This window comes from Jatropha curcas, chromosome 3 (assembly GCF_041381405.1).
Source record: "Jatropha curcas cultivar XTBG-Jc1 chromosome 3, XTBG_Jcur_1.0, whole genome shotgun sequence".
Classification (NCBI taxonomy): Eukaryota; Viridiplantae; Streptophyta; class Magnoliopsida; order Malpighiales; family Euphorbiaceae; genus Jatropha; species Jatropha curcas.
Genome location: NC_143153.1, coordinates 29,315,775 through 29,334,052, shown reverse-complemented (window position 1 = coordinate 29,334,052; position 18,278 = coordinate 29,315,775). Strand labels below are relative to the sequence as shown.

General features: G+C 34.1%; 4 protein-coding genes across 7 annotated transcripts; 2 read left to right on the top strand and 2 right to left on the bottom strand.

Annotated features, from left to right (window-relative positions):
• The first annotated feature begins 157 nt into the window (after nucleotides 1-157).
• Nucleotides 158-3,418, top strand: LOC105639901 (uncharacterized). 2 transcript variants are annotated; one of them, XM_012224091.3, is made up of 2 exons: nucleotides 158-382; nucleotides 878-3,418. In XM_012224091.3, the coding sequence occupies exon 2, from the start codon at nucleotides 924-926 to the stop codon at nucleotides 3,183-3,185; it is 2,262 nt and encodes a 753-aa protein (XP_012079481.1). In that variant the 5' UTR covers nucleotides 158-382; nucleotides 878-923; the 3' UTR covers nucleotides 3,186-3,418. The 2 variants fall into 2 exon arrangements, with proteins under 2 accessions (XP_012079481.1, XP_012079482.1); XM_012224092.4 differs by having other exon boundaries at nucleotides 159-321.
• Nucleotides 3,419-4,089: 671 nt separating this feature from the next.
• On the top strand, nucleotides 4,090-7,310 carry LOC105639902 (proteasome subunit beta type-6). The gene is made up of 8 exons (XM_012224093.4): nucleotides 4,090-4,491; nucleotides 4,634-4,710; nucleotides 4,845-4,900; nucleotides 5,630-5,702; nucleotides 5,887-5,998; nucleotides 6,439-6,512; nucleotides 6,877-6,951; nucleotides 7,045-7,310. The coding sequence occupies exons 1-8, from the start codon at nucleotides 4,395-4,397 to the stop codon at nucleotides 7,174-7,176; spliced, it is 696 nt and encodes a 231-aa protein (XP_012079483.1). The 5' UTR covers nucleotides 4,090-4,394; the 3' UTR covers nucleotides 7,177-7,310.
• A 534-nt stretch (nucleotides 7,311-7,844) lies between these two features.
• On the bottom strand, nucleotides 7,845-10,168 carry LOC105639904 (cytochrome c oxidase-like protein). Its single transcript, XM_012224094.3, has 4 exons — nucleotides 9,954-10,168; nucleotides 9,393-9,508; nucleotides 9,142-9,184; nucleotides 7,845-8,118 (listed from the first exon to the last, which is right to left on the bottom strand). The coding sequence occupies exons 1-4, from the start codon at nucleotides 10,063-10,065 to the stop codon at nucleotides 8,084-8,086; spliced, it is 306 nt and encodes a 101-aa protein (XP_012079484.1). The 5' UTR covers nucleotides 10,066-10,168; the 3' UTR covers nucleotides 7,845-8,083.
• Nucleotides 10,169-11,364: 1,196 nt separating this feature from the next.
• Nucleotides 11,365-15,123, bottom strand: LOC105639905 (agamous-like MADS-box protein AGL62). Of its 3 annotated transcripts, XM_089719837.1 has the most exons (3): nucleotides 14,931-15,123; nucleotides 13,797-13,964; nucleotides 11,365-12,164 (listed from the first exon to the last, which is right to left on the bottom strand). In XM_089719837.1, exon 3 carries the CDS (start codon nucleotides 12,151-12,153, stop codon nucleotides 11,569-11,571), a length of 585 nt encoding a protein of 194 aa, XP_089575963.1. In that variant the 5' UTR covers nucleotides 12,154-12,164; nucleotides 13,797-13,964; nucleotides 14,931-15,123; the 3' UTR covers nucleotides 11,365-11,568. The 3 variants fall into 3 exon arrangements, with proteins under 3 accessions (XP_089575963.1, XP_012079486.1, XP_012079485.1); XM_012224096.4 differs by lacking the exon at nucleotides 13,797-13,964 and having other exon boundaries at nucleotides 14,931-15,122; XM_012224095.4 differs by lacking the exons at nucleotides 13,797-13,964; nucleotides 14,931-15,123 and adding an exon at nucleotides 12,267-13,779.
• Between the last annotated feature and the right edge of the window lie 3,155 nt (nucleotides 15,124-18,278).

The following is an 18,278-nucleotide window of genomic DNA, read 5'->3' as shown; positions in this document are numbered from 1 at the left end:
TGCCACGAAGCCTTTTGGAAATAAGCTACCGAAACGGCATCGTTTAAATAATTAAAGTGTCACGCGCTATAAATGATATTAATACACTGTATACACATATATCATTATTTTAATAATTAATACTTACTTTTTATATAAATAAAAGGCATTTGTGGTTTTGAAGAACTCTGTTTCCTTTCTTTGGCTTACCAGATCCAATCTGAGAGTATAAAGGCCTTTTCAGCGGAAAAAAGATTACAGTTTTAGCAGTGCTATTTATATTCTCAGTTCCAGTGTCTAAATCTTTATTCATTTTTGGCTACATTGTTCTCCAAATAAAAGGTCTGTTACATTTTTTGTCTGTTTCCATTGTTGCAGAATCTAGTGGCTCTGTTTTCTCCGAGTAAGTTTTTTTCCTAATTAATTTCTTGCCATTCCTAGTTCTAATTTGAAGTTAGGATTAATTAGATCTCTTAAGTATCAAGTTTATTTTGTCTAATTTGTGAAGTGGATTTGTTTTAATTCATGAATGGGAATGATTAGTATGAAACTCAATTCATTCTACATGTTTGCCGATGTGAAATTGAATAGTGTACGTACTCGCTTGCTGTTGATTAAGTGTTTTGATGGAGTTTATCTTGATGGGAGGCACTAGTTATTTTGTCATTTGAATAATTATAAGTTTAAGCAACTCCGTTCTGTTCTGTATTTGTTCTGTTTCGATCTTTATAAGTTTCTCTACAGATCAGATTATCTCTTGTTCAACTGATGCTTATTAATATTTGTTGTCAGTTTTACCTATCTTAGGGGTTTGATCATGATATATAACAATGGAATGAAAATAGTTCTTTTGCTGATTTTGAATGTATTGGTTTTAATTAATTTGTTACTGCTTTAGACTAAGCAAGCAGCTAATAATCGCGGGAAGTTAAGGAAAAAGCATCATGTTCCGGACATCACCACGCAGGAGCCAGAGATCAAAAGGTTTTAAGGTAAAGCATGCTTTACAAATATGTCTTCTACTTGGTGTTGGAATCTGGCTGCTTTACCAAATCAGGCACTCTCACGACAAGAAAGTGGCATATGATGATGGTGTGAAAAAAGTGGCATATGAGGGTAGTGTCAAAAGTAGGAATGAGATGATGAAGGTTGTGGGGAGAAAGGGCCTTCCTGGAGCCGAGGAAACTGTCGTTAGAGATGTGAGACCTAAAGAGGAAGAAGATGAAAGCAAGAATGAAGAAGAAACTAAGCTTGATGGCAACGTTGGCACTGGGGATGGAGATGGTGAAATTCATGAAGATCAGTTTAACGATAAAACTGAAGATGGAACTGAGCATAGCGGGGATTCAACTGATGGGGAGAAGGAGGGTGAAGAAAACAAGGAGAATGTTAGTGAAGATAAGAGTAATGAAGAGAACAAAGGAAATGATGACGGTGAAGAAAATGTGAATGTAGAGAGTAAAGAGACCGATATTCCAGAAAGCAAGGATGGGGAAAAGGAAGGAAAGGAGAATGAAGAGACTGAAAGTCAAGATAAGGCGAATCAAGGGAGTGAAGGAAACGAAAGTAAAGTGAAGGAAAGTGCAGAGGAGAGTCAAGGAGCAGAAATTAAAGAAGTTGTAGACAAAAGCGATGGGGATGAAACTAAAGAGACAGAAAATAAAATTGAAAATTCAGGTTCAACAGAAGATCAGGTTAACGATGGAAATGATGAACATAATAAGGAGGCAAGAGAAGAGCATTACAAGGGAGATGATGCTTCCAGTGCAGTTGTCCATGATACTCAAAATTTAACACCTGGAGAAGAGCAAGGTAATTCCGAGAAAACTAATGATGTGGAACAGGTAGATAGCAAAGAGAAGAATGAACTTGATGCCAGTAAAACAAATACCGGTGAGGCAATTGATGTTAATCAAAATGAAGTTGCAAATGCAACAGAAAATGAACCGATGGAAAAGAACAATGCAGATAGTGAAGAGGGTGACAATGAAAATAGTAAGCAAGGGTCAGAGAATGGTTCCCATGATTCATCCACAGTAGCAACAGATTCAAATGAGCAGCAGCAGGTGGATTCTAATTCCATTCCGGTTGCTTCAGAAAGTAATGATTCCTCTCTACAGAATCAAAGTGAAACACAAGATAACACAATGTCAAAAGAAGAGTCAGCTGCAGATGATGCTGTGAAGGATCAAACTGAGAAATCTGGTTCAGATGCCAGCAGCCAACAATCAGATTCAAATGCTTCACCTTCCACTACAACTGAGAATATAGGGTCAACTGATCAAGAATCAACAGATTCTAACAATTCTGAATCTGTTGAGAAATCTGACTCAGATGCCAGTATTCAGCAATCAGATTCAAATGCAACGCCTTCCACTACAACTGAGAATGTAGAGTCAACTAATCAAGAATCAACAGATTCTAACAGTTCAGAGTCCACTGTGTCTAATGAACAAACTGTCAACTCCAATGAACCTTCATCAGGAAGCCAAAATGATGATTCTGTTCAAGGTGAAAAGTCCGATAGTAATTACGGAGAGGGAAATCAAGAAATTGTCCTACCAACAAATAAGGATGAAAATACAGATGCAGCAGGGCAGACGGAACATATTGATTCTTCCAATTCCCAAGAGAAAGACACATCATCAGCTTCAAATAACAATGGCGATGCTGGCCAAAAGGAACAATCTCATGTGTCCTCGGACACAGATGAAGAGGGTAATGCTGGCCAAAAGGAACAATCTGATGTCTCCTCAAACACAAATGACCATGGTGATTCGGGCCAGAATCATGATGACAATAATGCAGTTCAGAGCGACACAGACAATGGCAATGTAAATGGCAGTGCAGACACAAACCAAAAGGAGCAGGCTGATACGAACAGCAGTGATGCTGGTCAGAATGACAATAACAGTTCAGTCCAAAGCAACGCAAATGATGAAAATAGCAATACAAATGACAGTACAGATGCAAACCAAGAACAAGTTAGTTCCTCCGAATCCTCAACATCCCAAGAAGAGAAAGATGCACCCTCAAACACTTATAGCAACACTGATGTCAACCAAAATGACTCAAATAATTCATCTCAGAATGATTCATTGAATTCTTCAGTTTCTCAAGAAGAAAAAGAGGCACGAACCGATTTGGGAACCTTGCCGGAAACAGGAAACCATGGGATTAATGGTGGGGATGATGCAACTGAGTAAAGTTTCTACTAAGTAATTGTGTATGCAACCAAATATTCTTGTCGTAAAGATTTTGTACTTTTTTTTTATTGACCCTGAGATGATCAGGCCAATTTATAGGGTTCTATGGTGATTATTTGCTTTATTCCAATCACAGTGCACTATTGTTGTGTATGCTTAATTGAGACAAAATTAAGTTTAGAAAATTAATTAAGGTTTTGATATATAATAATAAGAGATTCCAAATTTCGCCACAGCTTCTGTCATTTTTATTTTTATGAGTGTAATATGCCAAATTCACATTTGAAGTTTGGCTTCCAATAAAATATCTTTAACATAATTTTTCTTAACAACAGTTCAAATAACAACGTTAGAAAATATCTAAGTACCGGCTTGAACACAAAAGTTTTCAGTCATCTATGCAAGTATACTATCCTGTCAAGCTCCAATATTGAAAGAGAAATGGCTCCTTGTTTTTTACCATGACCTCTGTTTTGGCTTTGCAACCATAAATGAAACTTAAAATCCTCACAAAACGTAAAATGACTTTGAAATCTGAAATGGAAATCCTACTGAAGCCTGAATTTGACAACCTAACCTCTGGCATTTGAATAACAAGAAGTCAGATTTTCCCTTTTATTCTTTAATTTTCTCTCATATTTCCTGCAAGTGACTTGAAAGTAAGCAATGTTGTTGGAGTACAATCTCATATAAGCAACAAAAATTTAATGTAAAGCAAAGATAGTTTTCAAAGTACATAGTTGACCGATCTACTTCAATCAGTCAAAGTAAAGCTACACAGCTTGCTGCATCAGGTGAACCAACTTTGCTTTCAAGTTTCATTAAAGACTTTTATATTTTGCCATTGGAGCAATTAAAGTTTTAAGGCTATTTTCAATCTTCAAGGTTCTCGAGGAGTAGCTGATGGCGCCGTTTTTTCACCTTAAACGCTAACGAGTTACCTGCCCATAAAGTTTTAAACTTTATTCCTAATTTGTTAAAAATATCTTGAATTTCGATGGTAAATATTCGGTTCGGTTAGCAAAAACCGGTCGAACCAACCAATTGCTCTGAAGAAAAGAATAGGCTTGAGGAGGAAGTCAGTTCCCAAGGCACAAGGAATAGAGAATACAAAAGCCCTCTCCCTCCTCTTCCCCTCTTTGCTTTTGCTTCTGCTTCACTGATCCTTCTTGTTTCTGATTTAAGTTTGGCTTATCTTTTACCAAGCTAATGGATCTCAACGCCCCTCACTCTATGGGTACTACTATCATCGGCGTCACCTATAACGGCGGCGTTGTCCTCGGCGCCGACTCTCGCACCAGCACTGGTAATATTTCAATTTTCTGTTTTTCTGATAAAGATTTGATCAATTGGTTGTGGAAGTATTCTCTCAGTCGAAGTTCCAAACAAAAAGTTTGTAGATTTTGAGTTTGACGAAATTTTATAAATTTGCTGCGTTACTTTTCCAGGAATGTATGTTGCTAATAGGGCGTCTGATAAAATCACTCAGCTCACCGACAATGTTTACATTTGCCGTTCTGGATCGGTATTATTTCCATCTCTCTTTCATAACTTAGTTGCTCTATCCTTATTTCTCTACTCATTGCAGTTGAGTGAAGATGATGTTTATTACTATGGTGGTTTCTGTGAATGCTAATTTCATGCTATCTTCTTTTGCAGGCGGCAGATTCCCAAATTGTATCTGACTATGTCCGTTACTTTCTTCATCAACACACGTGAGTGCTTTTTTAATTTTCTTATTATATTTTTGTCTTGGCATTTTTATGGATTTTGATAATCTTGGCTTTTGTCACTAGTCCAATCACTCTATGTCAGGTTTGTTCATCAATTCTCATTAACTTTTGATCCATATCTTTTCTCTGTAATTTTTTTTTTTCAACCAGAAATGTTGAATTTGGTTCATGTCATTTTTTTATCTAGATTCTAACGTTTGTAAGCAAATAATACTAAATTCTTATGGAATATTGATAAAAGTTGGCTCTTTGCAAGAATTATAATCACATCCAAAGTTGCATTACTACGCCAAATTTGATTCATTTATTTAAAGGAGCTTTATCTCTTCATTAATAAGTGTATGCATTCTGGTTTCATTTAGAGTACAAGGCCTTTTAGCTGACACCATGAAAAGTTTTACCTATTGATGAATGTTCTGTGGCCATTACTTCTCAACTCATCTATAGGCAGTAATTATATGGCTTGTGTGGATGATTGTCAAAGTTTAAGTAATAACATAATGACCTTATTGTTACTTTACAATTTTGTCGTATGAGGATTTATAACTTTGATAAAGCTTATATATTTGTAAATGTGTGTAGTTAGTGCAGATTGGAATGTTTTACTTCTGTTGGCACTTAGTGCTGACTTTGCAGGATCTTAATCATGTCATGGTTTTCTTGTCTTTGTATGTTTACATTGTCTGAATAACAAATTACTCTTTTGGACAGAATACAGCTAGGGCAGCCGGCAACTGTCAAAGTTGCTGCAAATCTTGTCAGGCTATTATCTTATAACAATAAGGTTTATGTTTACTTTACTTTCAAGTGAGAGAGAGCAAAAGGAAGGGAAAAAGCTGGGGGAGTAGGGGGGGTTATGGGTTTGCTACTTTGGTTTCCCCGTTAAGTTGTTGTGAATTTTTGCTTCAAAGAGTTCACAATTTTGAGTTTTCCTTCTCATGCTTGACCTCCTATAGTTCACATTGCAGAACATGCTGCAAACTGGCATAATAGTTGGTGGATGGGACAAGTATGAGGGTGGTAAAATTTATGGAGTTCCTCTTGGTGGGACAATAATAGAACAGCCTTTTGCTATAGGAGGTATATATTTCCTCTCTACTCTATGAATGATGATCTGAACCCTTGCAAAGCAGGGGATTCTCATGCGCCAGAGATGGTGCAAGTTAATTTGATATTGTAGGTTAATTGCGTTTTCCATTACCTGTGCATTTTGATCTGATCTAGATTTACCTTTGACTTCGTTTTAATGTACTATGTTATTTATAGCCTATATTTTCTTGACTTGCAGTTTTGTTTTTTGAGTTGAATGACACAGTTATTTGCTCTTAGCTTGTCAATGTATCTATTTTTCTTAATATTTCTTTGAGCATCAAAACAGTTTGAATTGCCTCATGCTTTAGTAAGTAACCGCCTGTGATTTTTGGATTCTATTTTTAAATATAATTGATGCAAATGGAAAATATTGTTAGTGCAATGTTAATATAATGTCAAACAAGTTAACATAATGATGGGATTTTCAGGATCTGGCTCCACTTATTTGTATGGATTCTTTGATCAAGCATGGAAAGAAGGAATGACAAAAGATGAAGCTGAGGTACATAGTAGTTAATGCTAATGAAAAAATTATTTAATACTTTGGAATAGATTTATGATGAACAGTTTTGATGTTTGATTGGACTCTATCCGTAGTTTTCGCTTGTGAAATTATTTTATTGAAAGCGAATCTGTGCTGAATTACTAGGGTTAGGTTTGACTGGCGAAGTGCAAATTTAAAATGTGCATGAAAGTCTTTGATTTTCTCACCTTTACTCCCCTTCTGTCCCCTTGCATCCTCTTCCCCTGATGATACGGATTTTGGTTTTTCAATGGAAGAACTGAGCTACAAAGTAGTGAAAAATATATTTGCAAGTAACTTTGTGCCTAAGGATTGACCATAGAAGCTCTTTGATGCATTGCAGCAATTAGTTGTAAAGGCAGTTTCCCTGGCCATGGCAAGAGATGGGGCTAGCGGTGGTGTTGTGCGCACTGTCATTGTAAGATTTTCAGGAGTAAGCAATATAGCAATTTCTCATTTCCAAAGTACAGGAAATGACTTAACTTTTTGTGTATGATGTGGCATTATGCAGATTAACTCAGAGGGAGTGACAAGAAACTACTATCCTGGCGAAGCACTTCCCCTGTGGCATGAAGAGTTAGAGCCTCAGAATTCACTATTGGATATATTAAATTCCTCTGTTCCTGAGCCAATGAACATATGATGAATTGCAAGATATGGCTTGCCAATGTCCTGCTACATTTTATTTTCTTTTGTTATCAAATAGGATTATTTGTAATGGTTTTCGAAAGAGACTTTGTTTTGTTCACCCTGCAACTTAAGATGCAAATTCATTCATTTGTACTTGTAGAACAATTAGCTGGTTAGCGTGCTTGTTAACATTACATAGAGAGTTATAAGCAGAGAGCGAGATAATGAGTTCCGCGTCCACAGTGGTAGTGAGCTTCACGAAGCCAGAGGATTGCACTTTTTTGCTTCTCTCACTACTTTTTAACTATATAGTCCCATTGGTGTTAATTTTCTTTTTCATTTCAAATTTTCAAATAAATGATTTCTGCTCTCTTATTTTCCTCCCCTTTTAGGCTTGGATTCAGGTAGAGCAGTAGTAAACTTCTCTTTTGTAGTTTTCATCACAAAGTCCCAACACGAAGCCCATTACTAATGAATTCATTACTAGAAAAAGTAGTTAAACAGGTCAATTCATTACAATAAACATTTTTCGCAAGTTACCATTGCATTTTCTTTCAAAATTCTACTGAATGGCATCTTAAGCACCCAATAGCAAGAACTCCATATAGCAAAACTACTTTAACGGCTCCAAACCCTTACCATCAAACATGGACTCGCTAACAAATCGATAATCAACAAAAATTGAAAAGAGAAACCAGATGTCATTGGTCAGTTTTTATTTAGCAGCGCACAAGTGAGAAAAATAGGAGACAAGCACTAGCACTTGGTTAACTGCAAAATCACAAATTCCACATTATTGGAATGCAAATGCTAGCATCAAATTCAAAGAACATCCGAGATAGTCTAATAACTGACACGAGACAAGGAATGCACTAAAAGAGGGTAACTTCAGATATCTTCATGTAACGGCCATCAAATACTTAATGTTTCTTTGTCTCAAACAGCCCATCCGGTCCTGCACATAAGGGGGAAAAGCATATAAGATAAACACTATCAAGCATCCAGTCTAGATTTAACACTCAAACAATAATTATACGATCAGTTATAATAACGACATGTAAACATATTAAAAGAATTTAACTATTTAAGAAAGGCCTCACAACACTTACAGGAGGTTAACAACTTAAAAAACATGCTACATAAACCAACCCCTCCAACTTCATGGCGCATTGAAGTTCAACTCATCCATAAGACCAAACATCAAGCTGGATGTTTTACCAACATAGATGACAATGATACCTATAAGCTATGCATTCTAATCCTAATACAACCAAACAATTTGCTTCATAACATAAACATCTGCAAAAATGTAAACTTCCTAATTTACATCATTTTAATTTCTTAAAGCTTTGTTTATTGCCTCCATGAATCAACCTTCAGTGATGCCATGAAAAGTTTGAATTCAAAAATAAGCACAGAATTCTTGGTGGCACAGCACCTTAATGGTAACAGATCTCCAATGAAGGAAAACAGAAAATTCTTTAGTAAACAAACTGAACTGCACTTCCCCACATTTGATTAGAGGGGTTGTTTCAGTTTGCCCACAAGAGATATCTGTGTACTTTATATATAGCCGAAGCCCTAAAACAATACCACCCACCAGATGTTAACCTCATAAACAACAGACAACTTAACGTTGGGCAGTATTTTCCATCATAACAGAAGCATGCATGCTGAAAGCAATATCTGCCTTTCTACACTTCAGACATGATGCCACAATCACATGGGCATTGTTGTTCATCATTGGTGAAGTTAGATGCTCCCTCACAAATTACCGTCAGCTGCCATGTTACTACCAATTGGGTGCACAGTGTATACACAGCTAACAAAGAGGCATATTTTGGGAACTCAATAAACAACCAAGAAGCTCGATCTAAGTGATGAATATTTGATTCAAATAAGAATATTAAAAAAAATATTATTATTTTTAGTGAGAAAGAAAACAAATCAGACAAGTAATAACTCATTAAATACATACCCCATGGAAACTCCTTATTGCGAATGTGCAAATATGGGTATGCCTGCATGAGTGTACACAAAATTGAGCAGACAACAGTCAGATTCCAAAAGCATACAGCATGCAAAATCTAATCCAATACAGTCACCAAGGAACCACCAGAAGCTTTTTACTCCACCAAGACATGCCAATGGAGACATAGAAGAAACTCCTAGAAAAATCAATCTTAACAACAATTGAAGAATAAAGTTTCAGTTGAACAGAAAACTTACGGGAGGCTCTTCATGGTGGGGATGGCCCTTTGATAGGTTGTAAATAGCTAAGATGGTGCATGTAGCAATGCCCAAATAGGTTATCTTCTCCCACTTTGATGCCTCTGCCGCCTCATCTGATGAATTTTATTGAAAGAAAAATAATTACAAAATCAACCACATTAAATAAACCAAAATGGACACAAAAGACAAATCCTATAAGTATAACAAGAAAATTCAAACTGAAATATCAGAATATCCCAATTGAAAGTTGACTTCTCGATAATAAAAGTCCAATCTCCAATCTTGCTCATTCCCCACATTTGTTATTAACCAAACAGCATAATAACACAGCAAATCAATAATTTTCAAATATTAAAAAAACAAGAAAAACCCTAGGGAAAGAAAAAGATCAAATACGATAATCAATTTGGAACCCTAACGTGTTCGCAGCTCAACGATTAATCGAACTTGTGAGGAAAAGAATAAAAAAAAATCCGTATAGTTAAATCGAAATCTGATTCCTAAAGACTGATAATGAAATCAAAATTGAATAAATAAAGAGAGAGATAAGAGATTTACAAGCTTCGTCATGATGAGCAGAGGAAGAAAAACGTCTCTTGGGAGGAGCAGAGACCTTAGAGCCACCGCGAAGAGCATTACGAAGACCAGATCGCATCATCGCCGACGCCATTTTTAAAACCTCGCGTTTCTATTTCCTGCGCTTAACGAGCCAATCCGTTGCCGGTATACAAATGATACTACTGCTCTCTCTCTCTCTTCCTGTCAAATGCTAAAATAGCCACTGGGCTAGTGCTATTTCAGGCCTAACATGTAAAAGGCATAAAAAACTAAAAATTAGATTTCAAAAGAGATGGGCCAGGCCTATATTTTGCCCGTCTAAACTATCCCAGTTAGACAAAATCTACGTATCGCTGGAAGAATTTTACTTAACTATCGTCTCGCTCAGCCTAAACACATACATGCCGAAAAGAAGAACTTCAAATGAATTTGACTAAGTTCGGCTTGATATAAAAATTTATTTGATGTAAGTTAAATACATCTAATGATTCGTCATTTTTGTGTAAGATTAGATTAATAACAATTTTACTCTAATTTTCTGATTGTTTATATATGAGAAGAACTGTAATTTAATTTCAAAAATGGATATCGAAAAAAAGTTAAAACACATCTTTTTTTTTAGTGGGAACGAATTAATTGTCATTAAAATAATATAGAAAAAACTTAATTTATCTAAGTTCTAATTCATACCAAGAGGCCACTTACTTACATCCGAACTCCCAAATAAATAAAAAAAAACCTTGTCAAAATATAAAACTAAACCCAAGAATACATCTCTAATCTCAATCTCCAAACTATTATCCAACAGCCCAAAGCCCAACCAATTACCGATATAGTAGACAAGGAGCAAGGCCAACAAACTCGAGACATTTTGGAAATGAGAAATGGTATTAAAGTTGGCAACGCAAAAATGCAGCACAAACAGCTTGGCTTCGACGCAGAAAATAACTGCTAAATCAATGAATAAACAAACATCAGCCCAACTTGTATACCAGAGAGCAAAAAACTATAAGCCAGAAAGAAGTGGAAATCTCAACACCAGCAAACACATTCATAGATCTGGAAATCTGAACAAAGCAAACACTTGATACAGAAAAACACATGAGATCTATTCTGTTAAAAAGAATCCACAAATTGCATTATGAGAATCTGATTCAACAATCAACAATGTTTCTTTAAAAAGAGATTGATAATATAAATATCAATGGCTACTTTACAAATAGCAGCACATTTCTATTAAACTGCATACTAAACCGTAATCAGGAGATAGCGAATTATCATCACATCACATAATATATTTAACCACAGGGTTAATCATTATTCTAACTTACTTACAGGAATAACTGAAAAGGTTCTTATCATACAAACAATAAACAAAGGGATAAAGATCTTTCATAAACATTGAAGCAAATACCACCAAAATCCTCAAGCTCTTTATTAATATGGAAATTATTTATTTTAAATGAACATTTATAAATGCCCAATGATACATTTCCATCCGATCAAAGCAGTGAAAAGAGAGAATTACTAGAAATCACTCATATAATAACACAAATAGCAAGATAACTAAACCAAATTCTCCCCATCACTCTTATTCAAACTCAGAATTCAATCATTAGAGGAAGCGCAATTCACGAGGAGGAGCACCAATTCCTTTTGGGTTAAAAACAATAGGACCATAGGCTGCAGCAGAATTTGCAGATAGACCAAAATTCCGAATCTGAAGTTCCACAAGTCGCTTCACTAGAATTGCCTTAACTTTCTCCAAATAAGCTTTCATTGTCAACACCTCATTCAAGTTGAGCTGCTCAATGGGTTTATAAAAAAACGACGGCATGCCCTGAGCCTTTCCCGACTTTTTGAGTTCCTCTCCTTGCCTTTTTTCAACAGCTAGTTCTTGATGCACATCTGCATACTGCTTGTTAAGCGCACCAGTATTTGCCTCATGCTCAGCCATATGCTTAGCAACACTAGAATGTGGATCCCCTGGGTTGCCAAGCCTATTCATAGTTGCATCAAAGCTGGGATGACCAAAGGAGAAGGCCTTGCTACCAGGGGAAAAGATAACAACTGCAGTTTCAACTGCACACAAGGTACAAACTTCACTGGCCTTCTTGAAAATGCTAGATCGACGCTTTGTAAAAGAATGGCGACCATTCTCTCCCAGAGTCATCTTTGTTGTAGTCTTCTTAAGCACCATGTTGACAATTCCTGCAATAAAACAATAAAATGGAAAGACAAGTTAACCCTGAATATGAAAAATTGATGAAAATCAAAATGATTTATAGGGATTTGAGGCGATAGCTAGCTCACACATCCACAACAACTCTATTCCTGGATTGGTCACCTCCAAATCCTTCCATATATTATCACAAAGCACAAGATAATGAGAATCTCGTCACTCTCGGGCGAATAGCAATAAAATTTACAAATACAGAATATCCTTAGTTGGCAGCGTTAAAGTTTACTCGACTTTTTAATAATTTAAATAGGAATGGGAGTTAAAATCCAAAACAAGCCTACCGAACTTACCAAGATAGAAAAATTCTACGCTGGCCATGTGACTCAAGGACCACCCTATATCAATGACTAACGGTCACATACCAACATTTAGCTCTACTCATCCTAACATGTAAGTCATATGTACCACACATTTCTAATCTGAGCACATAGACTCTAAAATGTTTTTTAAAAAAATATATATGTAATGAAGATAGATATCTTACCACATGCACAAGAATTGGTAAGGAAATCGTATACCCAACTATAGTAACCTCAAGAATTGGTAAGAAAATAATAACCTCAACGATTATTTTATGTTATTACAATATTTTGAAAAAATTTTCAAGTAAACATGGAAAAATATCTGAGATGTCAGGTTTTTATTATGTTGCAAAAGCAGTTTCTTTTCTTTTAACGGGGACAAAATTTAAAAAAAAAATAATAAAAATAATTATAGGGACTCAGGGCAAATTTGGCCATAGTACCTTAAGCCTGCAGTTAACCAAAACCAACTTTCATAAAGAAAGTAGATATGGTTACTTAACCATGAAGACTTTCCTTCTACAGGTTGGTATAAGCACGATATTTTATTAGGAAGAAAAAATAGTCCTAGTGATCAACCATGTATCACATAATTATACACATACAAATTCACCCACCTACATCAGAATATATGTATATCTATATGCATACACACATAACATAGACATAAAAACAATACTCTGAAACGTGTGCACAAATACAACTTTAGGAGAGTCTCCCTTTTGGCATGATAACAGTATGGCCCTACAACTAATGTGACAATTAGTGCCCTCCCCATTACCAGTTCAGTACTGAGAAATGTAATAAATATTGTTATTATGACAAGTTCCTCAATAAAACTTGCAAAAAGCATGCCATGGAAAAAGAAAAAAGCAAACAAAACCATGATAATAAGTAAAATTCCAAGAGTATTCACTTAAAAAAAATGGAGTATATGATAATATCAATGAATAAAATTTTAAAAAGAAATCTAAAACCTAATTTATCTCAAACGTTTCACCCCCATACATCAGTCATTGGCTCACTGCATGTGATAAGTTATGTCTCACTATGTTAGAATGATTACAAAATAAAGGGTGCACTACTAGGCTTCACATATTGCAGGCTCTAGGGCGGCAAAGCAGCATACATATGGCATGACATTCTAATATGCATACTTGAGGATGAATCTCTTAGTCATTATAGTAGTCCAAGAGATGTGCATATACAAGGAAAATTATAAACACAAATGATGAGACTAGATCAATTGCACATGCAAGCATACGCATATTAGAGTCAAGGTTGACTTAGATTTGTAACCAATTCATCAAGTTTCTTCTGAAATGTCTGTCCTTCAGATGACCAAGCATCCCTCCATTGAATGTAAAAAGTCCATTTGTTATTAGTTGTATCCACTGATCCAGCTTTGTATTGTCTCTCAGATAATTTTCATAGAATCATGCTAGAAACAAATCATTCATGAAACTCCTATAGGAAAAATATTTTAACTCCATTATAAATCACGTTCCAACTCATAGGTTAGGGTAGAGTTAGAGGGAAGTGACAAAAAGCACATAATAGTAGTTCATTTACAAAAAAACAAAAAATGTAGCTAAAGAATAATATGAGGTGACAAGCACCATGTAAAAACAAAAGAATTTAAAGACGATCAAATCTTGCACTTCCAACTCATAATGTCCAATGCTTCTCTTGTAAACCTGCGATAGCAATGCCAACATCCTATTCTGCACATTAAGTGGAAATGTCGACCCTTGTTCCTGATACTTCTAAAAGCGAATCACATATATTCACAAACATATGACTCACCAAAACCACAATGCAACAAGAATTTCTATCTGGAAGCCAGTGCCTATTGTACTACAAGCATATGATTATTTCAGTTGCTCAATTCAACAAAAACATTAATCCTATTCTAATTTAAGTTCACTGAATCAATACTCTTTACTTTGTTCTACTTCTTTTGGATTCCTGGTCATAAAATACACTGCTATGTTAGCTATCATCCCTTACATTCCTTATTTTAATAGCAACTTCCAGAAATAACACCTAAATATCTTGTAAATGAACCCAATATAGAAAGAATAAAAAAGCAACATGAATACCATCATCAGTCAACAACATTCATTATAATCACAGTCATGCCAAGTGAATTTGCAACGACATATACAATAATAGTAAACTCAGGATTTAAGAGTTAATGTTCCTTAATTTAACAACAAGCTTTAATAAATTGACATTATATCCAAATTCAACGGTCCATTTCTCAATGAAGAAATCTAAAACAAAAATAAAAGGTTAACTGAAATTTGAATTCATATTTTAGTTATCAGCATGTAATTGCTCGTATAAAATTAAGCCTCGATAAGGATGCGAATAACAGAAATTAAAATGAAAAAAAAAAATAAAAAACAGGAAGGTAGAAATTAAATAAACCTATTATGTAGATGGTCTCGATATGAAATTATAGAATTCACATAAGAACTGACGAAAAGTGAAACTCCGAGCAAAAACGGAGTATTGATCGCATAAATCTCCATTGAAGAGCAGCACCAGCCGAGCCACACAGTGGTAGCCATGGTGCATTCGCCTTCTATAGCCGGAGCTGATACTTTTTCAATTGTTATGCGAGCGATTAGGTCCATAAGTATTGGGTTTCTCATTCTATAGTGGGGCTAAGAAAGTAGTAGGCCCATAAGTACTGGGCCGTGAGGAGAGAATTTATGATTCGACCTTTCTGTTTGACTGCTAGGTATACCTGACCGGCTCGTTGAACCCGAAGGGCCATTCTGATTATCGATGAGACTCAGAATTGAAATTAGAACCGGTCCTTTTGTTTGTGTGGGTTTTGGACTCACTGATTTCGGTCTGATTTTGGTCTCAATTCTGGTTCCGTCGTAAATAAAATTAAAACTCATGCGTGGAACACTTTCTTTTTTTACCGGTTGGTAAAATATTTATCATTTGAAATAAGTGACTCAAAAGTGATATTTGTTTTTAGCAAATTGGTGAGCCAAGGAGACTGTTAGCTCATATTATGTAGCTTGCAGTATTATTTCAGCCCTTAAAAGCCTCCAATAAATTTAAAAAAAAAGTTGATAGTTTGATTGTGTAGATTTATTTATCTCAGTTTAAAATTAGTGGCGTATTCATAGGGAGGGAACCATAAATCTCAAAATGTAATCAATTTTATACCTAAAAGGATGTGAAAATATTCTGTAAAAAATTTTAAAAACATGACACATTTATTAAAAATATCTTAGTTTTAATTTTATTCATCAAAGATATAATACGGAAAAATAATTATTTCATCCTTGAAATTTACTATAATTATTTAAGTGGTCCGTAACTTATATATAAATATTTATAACGTTCCTTAGGTTTGCTTCTAATCTGCCTCTACTAGATTTTTTTTCACTTGATATTATCGAGTCAAGTTTAGATGTATAGAGCATGTTGATTTAGATGTAGATGTTTGATTTTGATAAATTTTTTATAGCTAATAATAATAAAAAAAGGAAAAAAGTTATTGCTGACAAAAGAAAAAGGAAACAAAGTTGTGACTTGGACAATTTCCAACTTGCAATTCTTAGCTAGTCTACGTACGTAATGTGAACAACAGAAGGATCCCCTTTGAAAAGCCAGCCACATGCCAGTAGATGTCACAGACAATACATAAAGCATAGCAAGTTTGTCTTTCGGTAATCTCATGTACATAACTCAATCTTGCATCGGTAAGCAATGTTCAATGACGATGACAAGCCCAAAAATAGGCAATATTTTCATGGGTGTCGGTTCTAAAAATTGACCGATTCACTACATAATTTAGATTATTACAGTGATTTTTTAAAAAATTTGTAGGAAGTTCAATAGACTCGAAGAATATTGTACGGATTACATAATAACAATATCTTTTCCCTTTCAATATATTCACTAAACTAGTGATAATTTTTATAGTGTAGATAATTCGAATCCAAAATCTTCTACTTTTCACATGCTTCACAGGACATGAGCAAATTAATTAGATCAAACGTGATTGATTAGATTATTATAATAATATTAAGTCTTGATTTCTTTAGTACTAAAAAAAAAAAAAAGCTTCTTTTACGCATCAAAACTCAACTTTTGTCTATCCGAAAGCTTCCTTTCACGTTTTTTTACAGAACATAGAGAAAATCAATCATGTTATATATGATTGGCTAGATTATTATAGTGATATTGAGGCTTTTTTTTTTTTTTTTTTTAGCACCTAAATAAAACAAAACTCTGCTCTTTGTAGAGACACAAACCAACTTTGGTCTAGTCATGTACAACGTTAGTGCAACGTTAGGCTTTTTAGATTGGCTTTTGGTTAAATGATTTAATTTTGGTTTGGTGATTTTGTTCTATTCTTAAAGATTTTGCAAATTTTCAATTGTTGAAACTTGAAACATTAGAACTTTCGAGATAAGAGACAAAATTGATTGAGTTTGCAATTGCCAAAACCCAAAACCCAAAATGAGAAAGAAGGCCTTTCATAGTACCAAAACAAAAGAGAATTAATCCCTTGCTATATATAAAGATAATACTATACATGTAACACGTTTGAGTATTTTTTTAAATATTTATATTTCTTTTGTTTTCAATAAATTCTAATTTATTTATATAATTTGAGCTAAAAATTCAATTTTTCTAATTTCAAAAGCCTGACTATCTAATCCAAAGAATTCAAAGTCATAGTCTATTTAAATATATTGTTTTTGAAAAAACAATAAAAAGAATTTCCTTTTTCTTCAATTGCTTGTGTAATATTTCAGCTGTGTCAATTCAAAGAAGAAAAACACCAAAAACGTTAAATTATTTTGTCGAATTATAACATAACAAGTAGACTGAGACCCCCAAAGGATGTGATACCGAAACATCATTATCAAAAGCGAAATTTATATTAGAAAATTACAAAATTGACTTTTATGAGTTTTTTTTTTTTTTTTTTAATGATATATGGCATTGTTTTCATCGTGAAATTTATCATTTAATCATTACTTACAACGCATGTTAAAACTACAATTCAGAAAGAATTCAGGATTAATGAAAAACCTATGATTTTTTTTATCAGCATAATTATGTTTTATTTTTATTAATATATTGGAAATTGAAAAGTGGCATTATAATAATTTTAAATTATAAATTCTAAAGAATATAATTTTAAGAAGTAAATTGCTCTATTTTTCGAGAAGATATGTAAATTACTCTCTTGTTTTATAATTTACAATAGTCATTTCCAATTTTATATTGTTATTTCATAAGTGCATTGTTTATTTATTTATTTTAAATGTAAATGCCACGTATTATTAGCATTAAGAAGCATTGCACCATCATAAGTCGGTTGTTTATTAAAATAGCCATACATAATGTTGCATGAAATGAAGATCTTTTTTTATATATTATTTTGATTATCATCAGAATAGTAGCCAGAATTAGTATCCTGTTTTTATCAATAAATGGTGATTTTCTTTTTTGGGAAAATAAGTGTTTTGTTTTGTTTTTTTTTAATTAATAATAGTAATTATTTGCTTTTCCCATTAAAGGAGGCATTCCTGAAAAGATTTTTCATTATTTTAATACTATTCAAAATAAAAATCTCTAAATCAATATTAGGTATTCAAAATTGCTGATAAGGAAATACGTAACTTGAAGGATAAGACTTGCTTATCCCGGTGAATGAAGGTTTTTTGAATATCCTCCTTATAACCTAAAATTTGTTTTAGGTTGGTTTGATGTTGGGGTGAACAATAATCTATTTGT